General features: G+C 44.9%; 1 protein-coding gene across 1 annotated transcript in view; it reads right to left on the bottom strand.

Annotated features, from left to right (window-relative positions):
* Positions 1 to 14,778, bottom strand: part of fgfrl1a (fibroblast growth factor receptor like 1a) — a 92,974-nt gene that overhangs the window by 44,612 nt on the left and 33,584 nt on the right. Inside the window, exon 3 of the mRNA XM_082956007.1 lies at positions 1,357 to 1,629. Coding sequence (XP_082812133.1) covers positions 1,357 to 1,629 — 273 coding nt within the window. The remainder of the gene's footprint in view (positions 1 to 1,356; positions 1,630 to 14,778) is intronic.

The following is a 14,778-nucleotide window of genomic DNA, read 5'->3' as shown; positions in this document are numbered from 1 at the left end:
ATGTGAGGGTCCGTTATTACTGTGGTAGTGAACAGAGCCAATGTGAGAGTCCGTTAGTACTGTGGTAGTGAACAGAGCCAATGTGAGGGTCCGTTAGTACTGTGGTAGTGAACATAGCCCAAAAGGCACCCTAATTCCATATATAGTGCACTACTTTTGCACTATATAGGGAATAGGGTGCCATTTGGGATGTAGCCAATATGAGGCTGAGGGTGGGTCAGTGGTAATGGCTTCCCTCCTTTTTGAGTCTGATTTACCACCAGTGGAGTTAATTACCCTCCTTCCTTTGTCCCAATGGCAGCCATTCTGGCCACGCAGCCAGGGGCCACATACGCTGAAGCCCAGTTCCTGCTGTTTAAACACCGGCTCTGTTTAGACTGATGGAGAACTTGTTTGTGTTTCCAAAGACGGCAATAATTGTTGCCAGTTTGGCTTTTTTACAATATCAGTTAAGTGTCTACAGACATCTGTCTCAGCATGTTCATTCCAACATTTCCCTGAGTTGTTAGGACACTAGTCAGACTATGAATAATGACCAGCTAAAGAAAACAAACTCTCAAGATAAAACCCTGGCATTGGGAATGAGCACGCTCCACACTGGCCTCGAACACACAAAGTCACACACAGTCAAACTCACTCATATGCAAGCACACACGTTCAACCAAAACAATCTGAATAGGAAAAGCTCTCTCTCTCTCTCACACAAACACACACACACTCATCCGTGGCATGAGGGTTCATGTCCTTAAATAGTTGGGGTTTGGAAGGAGGGAGGGCAATCACAAGACCAGCCCATGGATGGATGACCCCCCTCCATCCCAGCGTCCGTCTCTCCCCAGGACACCCTGCCAAATTAGGCCCTGATTCATTAGGCAGACAGCCTCAGACATGACATGGCTTATAACCATCACACCTGAACACAGGCAGGCACCACTTATAGACAGGGCTCGGGGGTGGTTGGGGTCACAGAGAACCAAGGAGGAGAGTAGTAGGGTTATTATTTCTGTGTCTTATTGTCCAAGTTCACTGGTTTCTGGCCTGGCGTCACGGTGGTGGTGGTGATTCTCTAACAACATGAATGAATGTTGCTGGCTGTGAGGATGAGGAGCCATTCCACTGATAAGAATGATATGAGGAGAACCACTAACCAGCCAACCAGTGGTAGTGTGAAATCATAAAACATATTAGATCCACTTGGCTCCCGTCGAGGTAGAGGAGGAGATACTGTACTGAATGTGTAGTAGTGGATAGCTTGGTTTCAGGTCTGTTCGTGCTGTCTTGGTCATTGTCACACCCCAAGACAGTAAACAGATCTGGGACCCGGCAAGGTGGATGGGAGGGGGGGAGGAGACTCACCGATGACGATGAGGGTGTAGTTGATGTTGACGCTGCCGAAGCCATTGGTGGCCTTGCAGATGAAGGTGCCTGCGTCTTCGGCCTCCACCTCTTTGATGCGCAGTGCCTGCCGCAGCACCCGGAAGCGCATCCAGCCACTGTGGATGTTGCGGCCATCCTTTGCCCACATGATGAGGGGTGGAGGGTCGCCCTCCACGGGGCACTGCAGCTTCATGGTGCGCCCGATCCGCACCGTCTGCCGGTGGGCGATCTTCTCTGCCACGTGGGGAGGGCCTGGGACAAGAGAGGAAGACGTAACAGTGTTATAATGGGACCTACAGTAGATTACAGACAACTGAATCAATCAGTAATATGCAGCTACAATGTTTGCTACTTCAGGTAAATATGGGCTGACATACAGAACAGAACAATGCTGAGCCTGGTACTGACTATAATCTGAACTGAGATCAACCTTACATCAACCTTAAACAGAAGCTGGTGTGCTCTGATCTGAGAATTAGAAAAACAATGTCTGTGAGGAGATATTAAGATTAAATAAAAGGTAGAGTGGAGAGGGGGAATTTGAGGGGGTGATTTAACGAGGGAAGAGAGAATAAAATGCGTAGGAGAGCGGGAGAAAGGCAGACAGAGAAATAAAACACAGAAAGGATCTGTGGTCTTCTGTTCCATCTCCATCCTCTCCTCTTAAATACAAGTTCGGATGTGGAGCCCAGCAGTCTAGAACAGTCCCCTGTGAGCAGCACGTCTAGAACAGTCCCCTGCGAGCAGCACGTCTAGAACAGTCCCCTGTGAGCAGCACGTCTAGAACAGTCCCCTGTGAGCAGCACGTCTAGAACAGTCCCCTGTGAGCAGCACGTCTAGAACAGTCCCCTGTGAGCAGCACGTCTAGAACAGTCTTTCTGAATAAATCACATCACATTTCCACTGGGTTCAGTCCCTGGGCACCAGAAGTCAACACGTCATTACTGCCTTGTAACTTGCACATCTTCTACCCCTTGTACAAAGTCAGCCCTTCCAATTGCCAAAGTGATATGTGTGAGGAAAAATGCTAAAAATGCTAAATTTTTGACTACAGTACAACTAGTGCTTCATGTGTTTAGTGTTAGCCATCCGTAGTGGTGTGCAGTGATGTGTTGAGCGAGACTTTAGTGCTAGCTTCTCCAGCCCACACACTACAGTACATGGCACACTCCCTGGAAGCAGTCTGGAGGCAGTCTAGTCTGCAGGCAGTGTGATAGTTTCACTTTTTACGTCTGTGGGAAATGGTAACCACCGTCGCTTGTCAGCTGGCCACATCTCCCTCCTTATTCTTCAGCTACCGGGCTGTGGCTGGACAGATTCACTGGGTTGTTTGTGTGCTGGTCTTACTACTATTTGTGTGTGTGTGTGTGTGTGTGTGTGTGTGTGTGTGTGTGTGTGTGTGTGTGTGTGTGTGTGTGTGTGTGTGTGTGTGTGTGTGTTTGTGTGTGTGTCAGTATCACTACAATGTGCTCCTTGGTTAGTCATTATTACAGGGTTAAAACTAAGGGGCCCACCTAAGTAACACCAGACAGAAATCCTTCCCTCCACCATGTTGTGAGTCATGCTAATGCCCGTTAGCGTAAAGCTAATTCCAGATTTGATTAATATGACTTGCATGAAATGTAGTTCGATGGAGCCTGTGAAGAGAAACATAGATACACAGCAGTTCAGAGGTTGGCATGAATTTTATTTGGTGGGTCGTTAGAGAAGCATTTTTGGCTTGTAGTTGAAAAGTTTTGCTGTTCTCACTCAAACAATGGCTGTTCAGCTTTGACTGTCACATCTTTCTATCATGTCCATTCATCCTCTAATCTGTTTTAGCCAATCATTTTACAGAGATGGGAATCATGGTGTATAATTCTAGAGAGCAGTATGGACCCACTGGTTGAATCAACGTTGTTTCCACATTTTAATGAAATTACATTAAACCAACGTGGAATAGACATCTGTACCCAATGGGGAAGATGTAGAGGGGCAGTCATACCAAGACGGTGGCACATCACTCTTTTCACAGGAGAACGCGAGAACCAACATTTAAATGGATGGAGGTTGAAAATGTGAAAAATAAATTAGTCACAGTGAGGAATTCACTGGACTCATCTTCATCCTCCCACTTCACTGTTACTGGTTGACTCATCAGGAGCAGAAACCTCTAGTAAAACCTTCCTGGTCAGATTTTCTCATCAGGAGCAGAAACCTCTAGTAAATCCTTCCTGGTCAGACTTTCTCATCAGGAGCAGAAACCTCTAGTAAATCCTTCCTGGTCAGACTTTCTCATCAGGAGCAGAAACCTCTAGTAAATCCTTCCTGGTCAGACTTTCTCATCAGGAGCAGAAACCTCTAGTAAAACCTTCCTGGTCAGACTTTCTCATCAGGAGCAGAAACCTCTAGTAAATCCTTCCTGGTCAGATTTTCTCATCAGGAGCAGAAACCTCTAGTAAATCTTTCCTGGTCAGATTTTCTCATCAGGAGCAGAAACCTCTAGTAAATCCTTCCTGGTCAGACTTTCTCACAGATTGGAATCTCATTCTCTCTGGAAGCCTGTAGACCTAAAACCCCGCTCTCTCTCTACCTCTCCTTCTCTCTCTTCGTGTTGATTTACAGCTGTACTGCTCTGTGCCTTCTGTTTGAGAGAAAGCCCAGGATTCAGGTCCCATAACTGCTCCTCACACCAAAAGGCTCTGGGGTCCAACAGAACCGCACCACACCACCGCACCTCCCAGAGATCACAGGAGCACGACACAAGACTGCACCCCCCACACACTTTCACCAGTTAACCTGCTTTTCACTCCTCTGCCCTTCTCTTTTGGCTAGAGTGATGAATTGAACATACAACAGACACCTCTCTGAGGAGCTTTCCTTCACGTTGGAGGGACGACTGGCCTGGAGTCAAATACTGTTTAACCTCTCTCTGGGGGAATTAAACAGAAACGACCCAAAAAAACTGTCTTTTTCATGAGATTATCTGTCAGTGTGAATGCAGGTCACTGTTGCTTTGTGTGTGTGCGTAAATGTTTATGAATGTGTGTGTGTGTGTGTGTGTGTGTGTGTGTGTGTGTGTGTGTGTGTGTGTGTGTGTGTGTGTGTGTGTGTGCGTGTGTGTGTGTGTGTGCGTGTGTGTGCATCAGAGAGAGAGCGAGCGAGCGAGAGGGAAAGGGAGAGAGTTGTGTGAGGAGAGCAGAGGGAATTGTGGGGAGAGGAAATTGCAGGCTGGACCTTTTAAAACACAATCTGTTTTGTCCATTTAAACCTAAATGCCTTACCCTATGCTGCTGCCGCTGGCTCCACTTGGGGGATCTAAAGTACACTAAATGGCCGGCTCGTCGAACGTCTCATCCCAAAATCATGGGCATTAATATGGAGTTGGTCCCCCTTTTGCTGCTATAACAGCCTCCACTCTTCTGGGAAGGCTTTCCACTAGATGTTGGAACGATGCTATAACGAGACCATTATTCCTCCTCCACCAAACTTTACAGTAGGCACTATGCATTGGGGCAGGTAGCGTTCTCCTGGCATCCGCCAAACCCAGAATAGTCAGTCAGACTGTCAGATGGTGAAGCGTTACTCATCACTCCAGAGAACATGTTTCCACTGCTCCAGAGTCCAATGGCGGTGAGCTTTACACGACTCCAGCCAACACTTGGCATTGTGCATGGTGATCTTAGGCTTGTGTGCGGCTGCTCGGCTATGGAAACCCATTTCATGAAATTCTTGATGAACAGTTCTTGTGCGGACGTTGCTTCCAGAGCGCTTCAGCACTCGGCAGTCCCATTCTGTGAGCTTGTGTGGCATACCACATCATGGCTGAGCCGATGTTGTTCCTAGACATTTCCACTTCATAATTACAGCACTTACGGTAGTCCGGGGCAGCAATATGACAAACTGACTTGTTGGAAAGGTAGCATCTTATGACCGTACCACGTTGAAAGTCACTGAGCTCTTCAGTAAGGCAATTCTACTGCTAACATTTGTCTATGGAGATTGCATGGCTGTGTGCTCAATTTTATACACGTGTCAGCAACACGTGTGGTTGAAATAGCCGAATCTACTAATTTGAAGGATTGTCCACATACTTTTTTTGTTATATATAATGTAGCTTAAAGAGGTAGCCTGTTTCGATATCCCTCATCTCTATGAATTTCTCCTCAAGCCGCATAATCCCATTTCTCTTTATTCCCTTTTACAGCAAACTGGCTTAAGGTACGGAAGGAGTCAACATACTGGCTTAAGGTATAGAGGGAGACAACATAGTGGCTTAAGGTATAGAGGGAGTCAACATACTGGCTTAAGGTACGGAGGGAGTCAACACACTGGCTTAAGTTCCATCTTAAATAAGCATGCTCCATAGAAAAATGTAGAAGTAGGAATAGATATAGCCCTTGGTTCACTCCAGACCTGTCTGCCCTTGACCAGCACAAAAACATCCTGTGGCGTTCTGCATTAGCATCGAATAGCCCCCGTGATATGCAACTTTTTAGGGAAGTTAGGAACTAATATACACAGGCAGTTAAGAAAGCTAAGGCTAGCTTTTTCAAACAGAAAGTTGCATCCTGCAGTACAAACTCAAAAATGTTCTTGGACACTATAAAGTCCATGGAGAATAAGAGCACCTCCTCCCAGCTACCCACTGCACTGAGGCTAGGAAACACTGTCACTACCGATAAATCCACAATAATTGAGAATTTCAATAAGCATTTTTCTACGGCTGGCCATGCTTTCCACCTGGCTACCCCTACCCCGGTCAACAGCCCAGCGCTCCCCACAGCAACTCGCCCAAACCTCCCCCACTTCTCCTACACCCAAATCTAGATAGCTGATGTTCTGAAAGAGCTGCAAAATCTGGACCCCTACAAATCAGCCGGGCTAGACAATCTGGACCCTCTCTTTCTAAAAGTATCTGCCGAAATTATTGCAACCCCTATTACTAGCCTATTCAACCTCTCTTTCGTATCGTCTGAGATTCCCATAGATTGGAAAACTGCCGCGGTCATCCCCCTCTTCAAAGGGGGAGACACACTAGACCCAAAGTGCTACAGAACTATATCTATCCTACCCTGCCTTTCTAAGGTCTTTGAAAGCCAAGTTAACAAACAGATTACCGACCATTTCGAATCTCACCGTACCTTCTCCGCTATACAATCTGGTTTCAGAGCTGGTCATGGGTGCACCTCAGCTACGCTCAAGGTCCTAAACAATATCATAACCGCCATCGATAAGAGACATTACTGTGCAGCCGTATTCATCGACCTGGCTAAGGCTTTCGACTCTGTCAATCACAACATTCTTATTGGCAGACTCAAACTACTTCTCCGATAGAGTTCAGTATGTCAAATCAGAGGGCCTGTTGTCCGGACCTCTAGCAGTCTCTATGGGGGTGCCACAGGGTTCAATTCTCGGGCCGACTCTCTTCTCTGTATACATCAATGATGTTGCTCTCGCTGCGTAGACACCATTCTGTATACCTCTGGCCCTTCGTTGGACACTGTGTTAACTAACCTCCAGACTAGCTTCAATGCCATACAACTCTCCTTCCGTGGCCTCCAACTGCTCTTAAATGCATGCTCTTCACCCGATCGCTGCCTGCACCTGCCCGCCCGTCCAGCATCACTACTCTGGACGGTTCTGACTTAGAATATGTGGACAACTACAATGTCACGACTTCCACCGAAGGTGGCTCCTCTCCCTGTTCGGGCGGTGCTCGGCGGTCGTCGTCGCTGGCCTACTAGCTGCCACTGATCCATTTTTCCTTTTCGTTTGTGCCTGTCTGTTTTTTCACACCTGTGTTTATTTAGTTGATTTCGGTGGGTTTATTTACAAACCGCTGCCTGCTAGTCTTTGTGCGGGATTGTTTGTATGTGTTCCAAGTTAGTGGTGCGTGTCTGCACCACGGGGTTTTCGTTTTATTCGGTAGTGTTACCATTTTTCAAGACTTTGTTTTAGGAGTGGAGGTTTCTCCTCCGTGTGTAGTTAGTTTCCCTGTGTGTGGCGACTTCGTTTTATGCGTGTTTTTCCCTCATGTTGTTATTGAGTTCGGGAATACCATATTAAATGTTTTGTGCCACTGGAACTTCCTTGCTCTCCTGCTCCTGATTCCTGCACCCCCCTCCTACTAGGAGGCATTGTAACATACAAATACCTAGGTGTTTGGTTAGACTGTAAACTCTCCTTCCAGACTCACATTAAACATCTCCAATCCAAAATTAAATCTAGAATCGGCTTCCTATTTCGCAACAAAGCATCCTTCACTCATGCTGACAAACATACCCTTGTAAAACTGACCATCCTACCGATCCTCAACTTCGGCGATGTCATTTACAAAATAGCCTCCAACACTCGACTCAACAAATTGGATGCAGTCTATCACAGTGCCATCCGTTTTGTCACCAAAGCCCCATATACTACCCACCACTGCGACCTGTATGATCTCGTTGGCTGGCCCTCGCTTCATACTCGTCGCCAAACCCACTGGCTCCAGGTCATCTACAAGTCTCTGCTAGGTAAAGCCCAGCCTTATCTCAGCTCACTGGTCACCATAGCAGCACCCACCCGTAGCACGCGCTCCAGCAGGTATATCTCACTGGTCACCCCAAAAGCCAATTCTTCCTTTGGCCGCCTCTCCTTCCAGTTCTCTGCTGCCAATGACTGGAATGAACTGCAAAAATCTCTGAAGCTGGAGACTCTTACCTCCCTCACTAGCTTTAAGCACCAGCTGTCAGAGCAGCTCACAGATCACTGCACCTGTAAATAGCTCATCTGTAAATAGCCCATCCAATCTACCTCATCACCACACTGTATTTATTTATTTATCTTGCTCCTTTGCACCCCAGTATCTCAACTCGCACATTCATCTTCTGCACATCCTACCATTCCAGTGTTTAATTGCTATATTGTAATTTGCCACCATGACCTATTTATTGTCTTACCTCTCTTATCCTACCTCATTTGCACATGCTGTATATAGATTTTTCTACGGTATTATTGATTGTATGTTTTTTTATTCCATGTGTAACTCTGTGTTGTTGTATGTGTCGAACTGCTATGCTTTATCTTGGCCAGGTCGCAGTTGCAAATGAGAACTTGTTCTCAACTAGCCTACCTGGTTAAATAAAGGTGAATTTGTTTTTTTTTTAATTGCAGAGGGAGTCAACATACTGGCTCAAAGTACGGAGGGAGTCAACATACTGGCTTAAGTTATAGAAGGTGTCAACATACTGGCTTAAAGTACGGAGGGAGTCCACATACTGGCTTAAGTTATAGAAGGTGTCAACATACTGGCTTAAAGTACGGAGGGAGTCCACATACTGGCTTAAAGTACGGAGGGAGTCAACATACTGGCTTAAGTTATAGAGGGAGTCAACATACTGGCTTAAAGTACGGAGGGAGTCAACCCACTCGTTTTTATTTTTATTACAACACGTCATAATTATTTTCTATATTACACGTCTATTATTATTATTGCTAAAGGTACTGCATACGTAGGTGTAAACATAATTTTTTTTAGGAAGAGATAGCACTTGTATAGCCTATGAAAGTAGCATAAATGTGCAGAAAGTAGTTTTGAATGCATTTTATTGAATGGAAACAATAACAGTCTTCAACTTTTTTGGCAACATAGTGATATATTCTTATATATTGTACAATGAGGAATTCAACTACAATATACTAGTCTTCTCCCATTTTTTTAACCATTGCCCCCACTATGGTTGCACATTTGGGGAATATTCAGGAAGTGCAAACTTTCCGTGGGAATTAACAGGAATATATGGGAATTAATGAGAATATATGGGAATTAACGGACATATGTGCAAATTAATATTAATACCATTTAAATGTAGATGTTTTTTGCATTGGATATATTTACCATATCATATGGAGACAGAAACATAAACCTTTTACCTTATAAGTTGACATAAATGCAAATGATTAAATCCTTCCAATAGAAATACAAATTTAAAAATGTTGTTACGAACTGAACTTGAATTAAATGAGTTGACTCTTCACATGGGATGATTTCACTGAACAACAAAAGAAATGGAATACTGAATGATCCCCAATGATCCATCGCATCGCCCAAAAATGTTTTCAACATACATCTGTAAAACGATAGTCCAGAAACTAAAGCGTAGGTTTTCTTCCTCTCAGGCTTCCATGTCTTCTCCCTGGACCTCCTCAGTGTCCAACTCTTGAACATCAGACTCTGAGGCCTCATCTTCAGTGTCACTTTCCAACCTTGTTGAGGATGGCTCGTAGTCAGGCTCACAAAGCCTCAAATTTGCCCGGATGGACATACATTTTTAAATCCTTGTATTGGTCAGCCTGTTGCGTGCTTTGGTGTGTGTGTTCCCAAACAAGGACCAGTTGCGCTCTGAGGACGGCTGATGTTGGTGGGATTTGGAGGATGATGGAGGCAACAGGGGAAAGAGCCTCAGATTCACAAAGTCCCTAACACCAGGTGGCTGATGAGATAAGTTGGCACGACTGCCATATTGCATCTCCATCCCAAAACCCTTGCTTGGAAGTGTACTTCGCCAGACTGCCAAGAACCTTGCCCTCATCCAGGCCAAGGTGGCGAGACATGGTAGTGATGACACCATAGGCCTTGTTGATCTCTGCACCAGACAGGATGCTCTTGCCAGCATACCTGGGGTCCAACATGTACGCTGCGGCGTGTATGGGCTTCAGGCAGAAGTCTTCACGCTTTTTGATGTATTTCAGAACTGCAGTTTCCTCTGCTTGGAGCAACAATGAAGTGGGCAGGGCAGTACGGATTTCTTCTCTTACATCTGCAAGCAGAGTCTTAACATCAGGCAGGATGGCATTGTCTCCCTCAATACGTGCAATGGCTACTGCTATAGGTTTCAGGAGTTTCAGGCTGCTTACCACTCTCTCCCAAAATACATCATCCAGGAGGATCCTCTTGATGGGGCTGTCCATATCGGCAGACTGTGATATGGCCACTTCTTGGAGAGACTCCTTCCCCTCCAGGAGACTGTCAAACATGATGACAACACCACCCCAACGGGTGTTGCTGGGCAGCCTCAATGTGGTGCTCTTATTCTTCTCACTTTGCTTGGTGAGGTACATTGCTGCTATAACTTGATGACCCTTCACATACCAAACCATTTCCTTGGCTCTCTTGTAGAGTGTATCCATTGTTTTCAGTGCCATGATGTCCTTGAGGAGCAGATTCAATGCATGAGCAGCACAGCCAATGGGTGTGATGTGAGGGTAGGACTCCTCCACTTTAGACCAAGTAGCCTTCATGTTCGCAGCATTGTCTGTCACCAGTGCAAATACCTTCTGTGGTCCAAGGTCATTAATGACTGCTTTCAGCTCATCTGCAATGTAGTGACCTGTTTGTCTGTTGTCCCTTGTGTCTGTGCTCTTGTAGAATACTGGTTGAGGGGTGCAGATGATGTAGTTAATTATTCCTTGCCCACGAACATTCGACCATTCGAGATGATTGCAATACAGTCTGCTTTCTCTATGATTTTCTTGACCTTCACTTGACCTCTGTTGTACTCTGCATCCAGCAAATGAGTAGATAAAGCATGTCTGGTTGGAGGGGTGTATGCTGGGCAAAGAACATTCAGAAATCTCTTCCAATACACATTGCCTGTGAGCATCAGAGGTGAACCAGTTGCATACACAGCTTGAGCAAGACATTCATCAGCATTTCTCTGACTACGTTCCTCCATTGATTCAAAAAAGGATGACCATGAGCTGTTGCTATCTGATTCATAATTTTCACCTCGAATAGAAGTAGAGGGACTTTTGTCAGAGGTTGCTTGTTGTGAGCGCTGAGGGAACTTTATGCACTTGGCCAGATGATTCTGCATCTTTGTTGCATTCTTCATATATGATTTGGCACAGTATTTGCAAATGTACACAGCTTTTCCTTCTACATTAGCTGCAGTGAAATGTCTCCACACATCAGATAGTGCCCATGGCATTTTCCTGTAATGATTAGAAACAAATTAGTAAAAAACAAACAAATACAATTTCATGTACAAATAAATAGTTAAGCAGTTGGATTAAACAACTCATTTGTAAGATAAATGTTTTAAAATGAAACATCTATGGAAGCAGGTGAATTAACACTCAGTTAGCAGGCTCAAGCAAGCTAAAACCCACATGGTAGCAAAAACTAACTAGCAGAAATTGTTAAGATAGAAATGATTTAAACACACTTTGCTGTAGTCTACTATTTACTAGTTAACAAAAAATAATGTATGTCATAGAAAATATATTCACCCCACCCAGTATTGTAATCAAACTTACCAGAAAGCATGTAGTCCTTGGCTCAGACAGTGTAGTGATGTGGGCTCAATAACATCTCATTAGTGTGCAAGATCTTGAGAATCAGCTGTACATGTGATGGAAGAGAGCACTGCACATGTGATGGAAGAATGCACTGTGCATGGAGAGGGTTACAATTCCATTGAATTGGGGATAGTTTAACCATAATAAGCCACAAGACCTAGAATTGCCTTATGTTTATCCCACACAAAGGTTCACTGTTATTTGCCCAAAAAATTTATGAATTTAAGCAAAATTCCCCAAATTCCCGGGCTTAACTTCCCATGGGAAAAATTCCGGAAATTTACCGAAAAGTTTCCGACCCTTTGCAACCCTAGCCCCCACCCACAAGGTGTATAAACAACAACAATAAATAATAATAAAAGAATAGATACAAAACAAAAATTTGAAGAACATAAATCAACTCTAATTAGCACGTAGGACAGTATGCAAGTGTGTGTGCATGGACTTTGCAGATGTATTTCTCAAATGTGCAGCACATAGTATTTGTTTTACAGTCCTTCTTTGGGGGGCAGAATTGGCATCCAGGTAGGGATGATCTTGTTCCATATCACAAAGGCATTGTATGAGGACACATCAATGATGTTACGGAAGATGACCAGGGGCCAGCGGGCAGTCATCCTCCTGCAGCTGTAAGTTCCAATCACCTTGTCCAGGTTGTCCATGCCTCCTTTGTTGTGGTTGTAGTCCAGGATGATGGCTGGCTTCCTGTCCTCACGATCACTGATCTCAGCCGTTTTGTGCAGTGTGCTCAGGAGGACCACATTCTGGTTCTTCTTTGGGATGTAAGAAACTAGAGTGGTGGTGGGCTTGTTCTTTCTAACTGTACCAACCATGGTGATCTTCCTCTTCAGGAGCTGCTGGCTGAGTTCATAAGAGGTGAAGAAATTGTCACATGTGTCATTGTACCCCCTCAGTCCATCTGTCACATCAAGCACAACCCGCATCCCCTGGTTCTTCTCCGGGCCTCCACTGGTCGGCTTCCCTGTGTAGACTTGCATCTTCCAAGTGTAGCTGGATTGTGCGTCACAGGCCACCCATATCTTGATGCCATACTTTGCTGGCTTGCTGGGCATATATTGCCGGAAAGGACAGCGACCTTTTGACCAAAGAGATTACTATCAGTAATTAGTATCAGTGTCACAGAAAACAATCACATAAATCAATGATATTACAGCTATACATAATAAAATGAACAGTGAAAATCACTTACATTACAGTTGCTCATCCACTGTTACTTCAGGCCCAGGGTTGAAGAGGTATGGCAGACACTCCACCCACTTCTCCCAGACCTCTCTTATGGCCGCTAGTTTGCCTCTCACACGTCTTGCAGGTCTTGACTCACGGTTATCAAATATTAGCATTCTTGAGAAAGTGTGAAAGACTTCCAGTGGCATCGTGGCACAGAAAACCGCTCTTCCACTCTCTGCATCCCAGAGACTACATGTAGCCTCGCCTCGGGACCTATACACACCTGCTAAGATTAGCAGCCCTATGTAGGCACGCAGGTCAATCTCATCAATCCTTTTCCGTCAATCTCATCCACCCTTTTCCAGTTGTCTCCATATTTATGGAAACCCTCCAAATTTGTCATCTCCAGGATTATTTTTTTAATGGCTGGTGTGATGAACATGTAGAATGTTGAGGTGATGTCCTGGGCATGGGCAACTGCATGTCTTGTGGTCCCTGGTGTCATCCTTATGACATTTTGTGCTGCCATCCTGCCCTGGTTGTCACATGGTGACAAGGACCATGTTATTTTGCTGTTCTTTGACAAAAATGTCTCTCTTTCAGCTTGGGGGATTTCTTCTTCATCTGAAGATGATGCATCGTGCTCTGGGTTATATTCTTCCCCATCTCCTTCTTCAGACACCTCCTCCTCTTTTAAATCATTGTTCTCTTGTTCGTCCTGGACCTGTTGGGCACTGAAACGTTCATTCATGGCTTCAGCAAAGAGAGAACTGGGGGAACTACCATCTGCAGCACCTTTATAGCCTCTGACTGCATTCCCCATTAGTAAACAATGCTTTCAAGAAACTTTTATTTTGTCTGAAATTTTGTTTATTTTGTCTGAAATTGTTTTGATTTTGTCTGTGAATCTGAGTCATGTGTGGGGTCGTGGGGAGATGCTGCAAATGTACAAGAAAGTTTTAGTTTTGTTTGTGTTCAATCAGCAGCACACATAGTATACATTTCTTATTGTGTGAGTGTGTGTGTGTGTGTGTGTGTGTGTGTGTGTGTGTGTGTGTGTGCGTGCGTGCGTGCGTGCGTGCGTTGTGTGTGGTTTTTTATTGTTGTGGTGTGTAAATGATTTTATAACTGCCGGGTCAAAAATGACCCTAAGACAATCTTTGTACCCTGGTGGTGTACAGCTTTCATGGAAATATGAACAAAGGCGATGTTTCACTTTTTCTAATGTTGGGGTCACTCTAGGAAAAATCATCAAATTTCTCTGCTGTTAAACATAGTGGCGGGTCATTTTTGACTCTTAAGTCAACACAAGGGTTAAGGTAAGGAGGGAGTCAACATACTGGGTTAAAGTATAGAGGGATTCAACATACTGTTTAAGGTATAGAGGGAGTCGAGTCCACATACCGTTTAACCTCTCTCCGGGGGAATTAAACAGAAACTACCAAAAAACATATTTTTCATGAGATTATCTGTCAGTGTGATTGCTTTGTGTGTATACATCACAGAGAGAGAGCGAGAGAGAGAAGAGAGAGAGAGAGAGAGAGAGAGAGAGAGAGAGAGAGAGAGAGAGAGAGAGAGAGAGAGAGAGAGTTGTGTGAGGGGATGATAGGGAATTGTGGGGAAATGAAATTGCAGGCTGGACCTTTTAAAACACAATCTGTTTTGTCCATTTAAACCTAAATGCCGTACCCTATGCTGCTGCCGCTGGCTCCACTTGGGGGATCTAAAGTACACTAAATGGCCGGCTCGTCGAACGTCTCATCCCAAAATGTTTAATATGGAGTTGGTCCCCCTTTTGCTGCTATAACAGCCTCCACTCTTCTGGGAAGGCTTTCCACTAGATGTTGGAACGATGCTGCGGGCACTTGCTTCCATACAGCCACAAGAGCA

This window comes from Salmo salar, chromosome 09 (assembly GCF_965601325.2).
Source record: "Salmo salar chromosome 09, fSalSal1, whole genome shotgun sequence".
Taxonomy (NCBI): Eukaryota; Metazoa; Chordata; class Actinopteri; order Salmoniformes; family Salmonidae; genus Salmo; species Salmo salar.
This window is presented reverse-complemented; position numbering and strand designations above follow the sequence as displayed.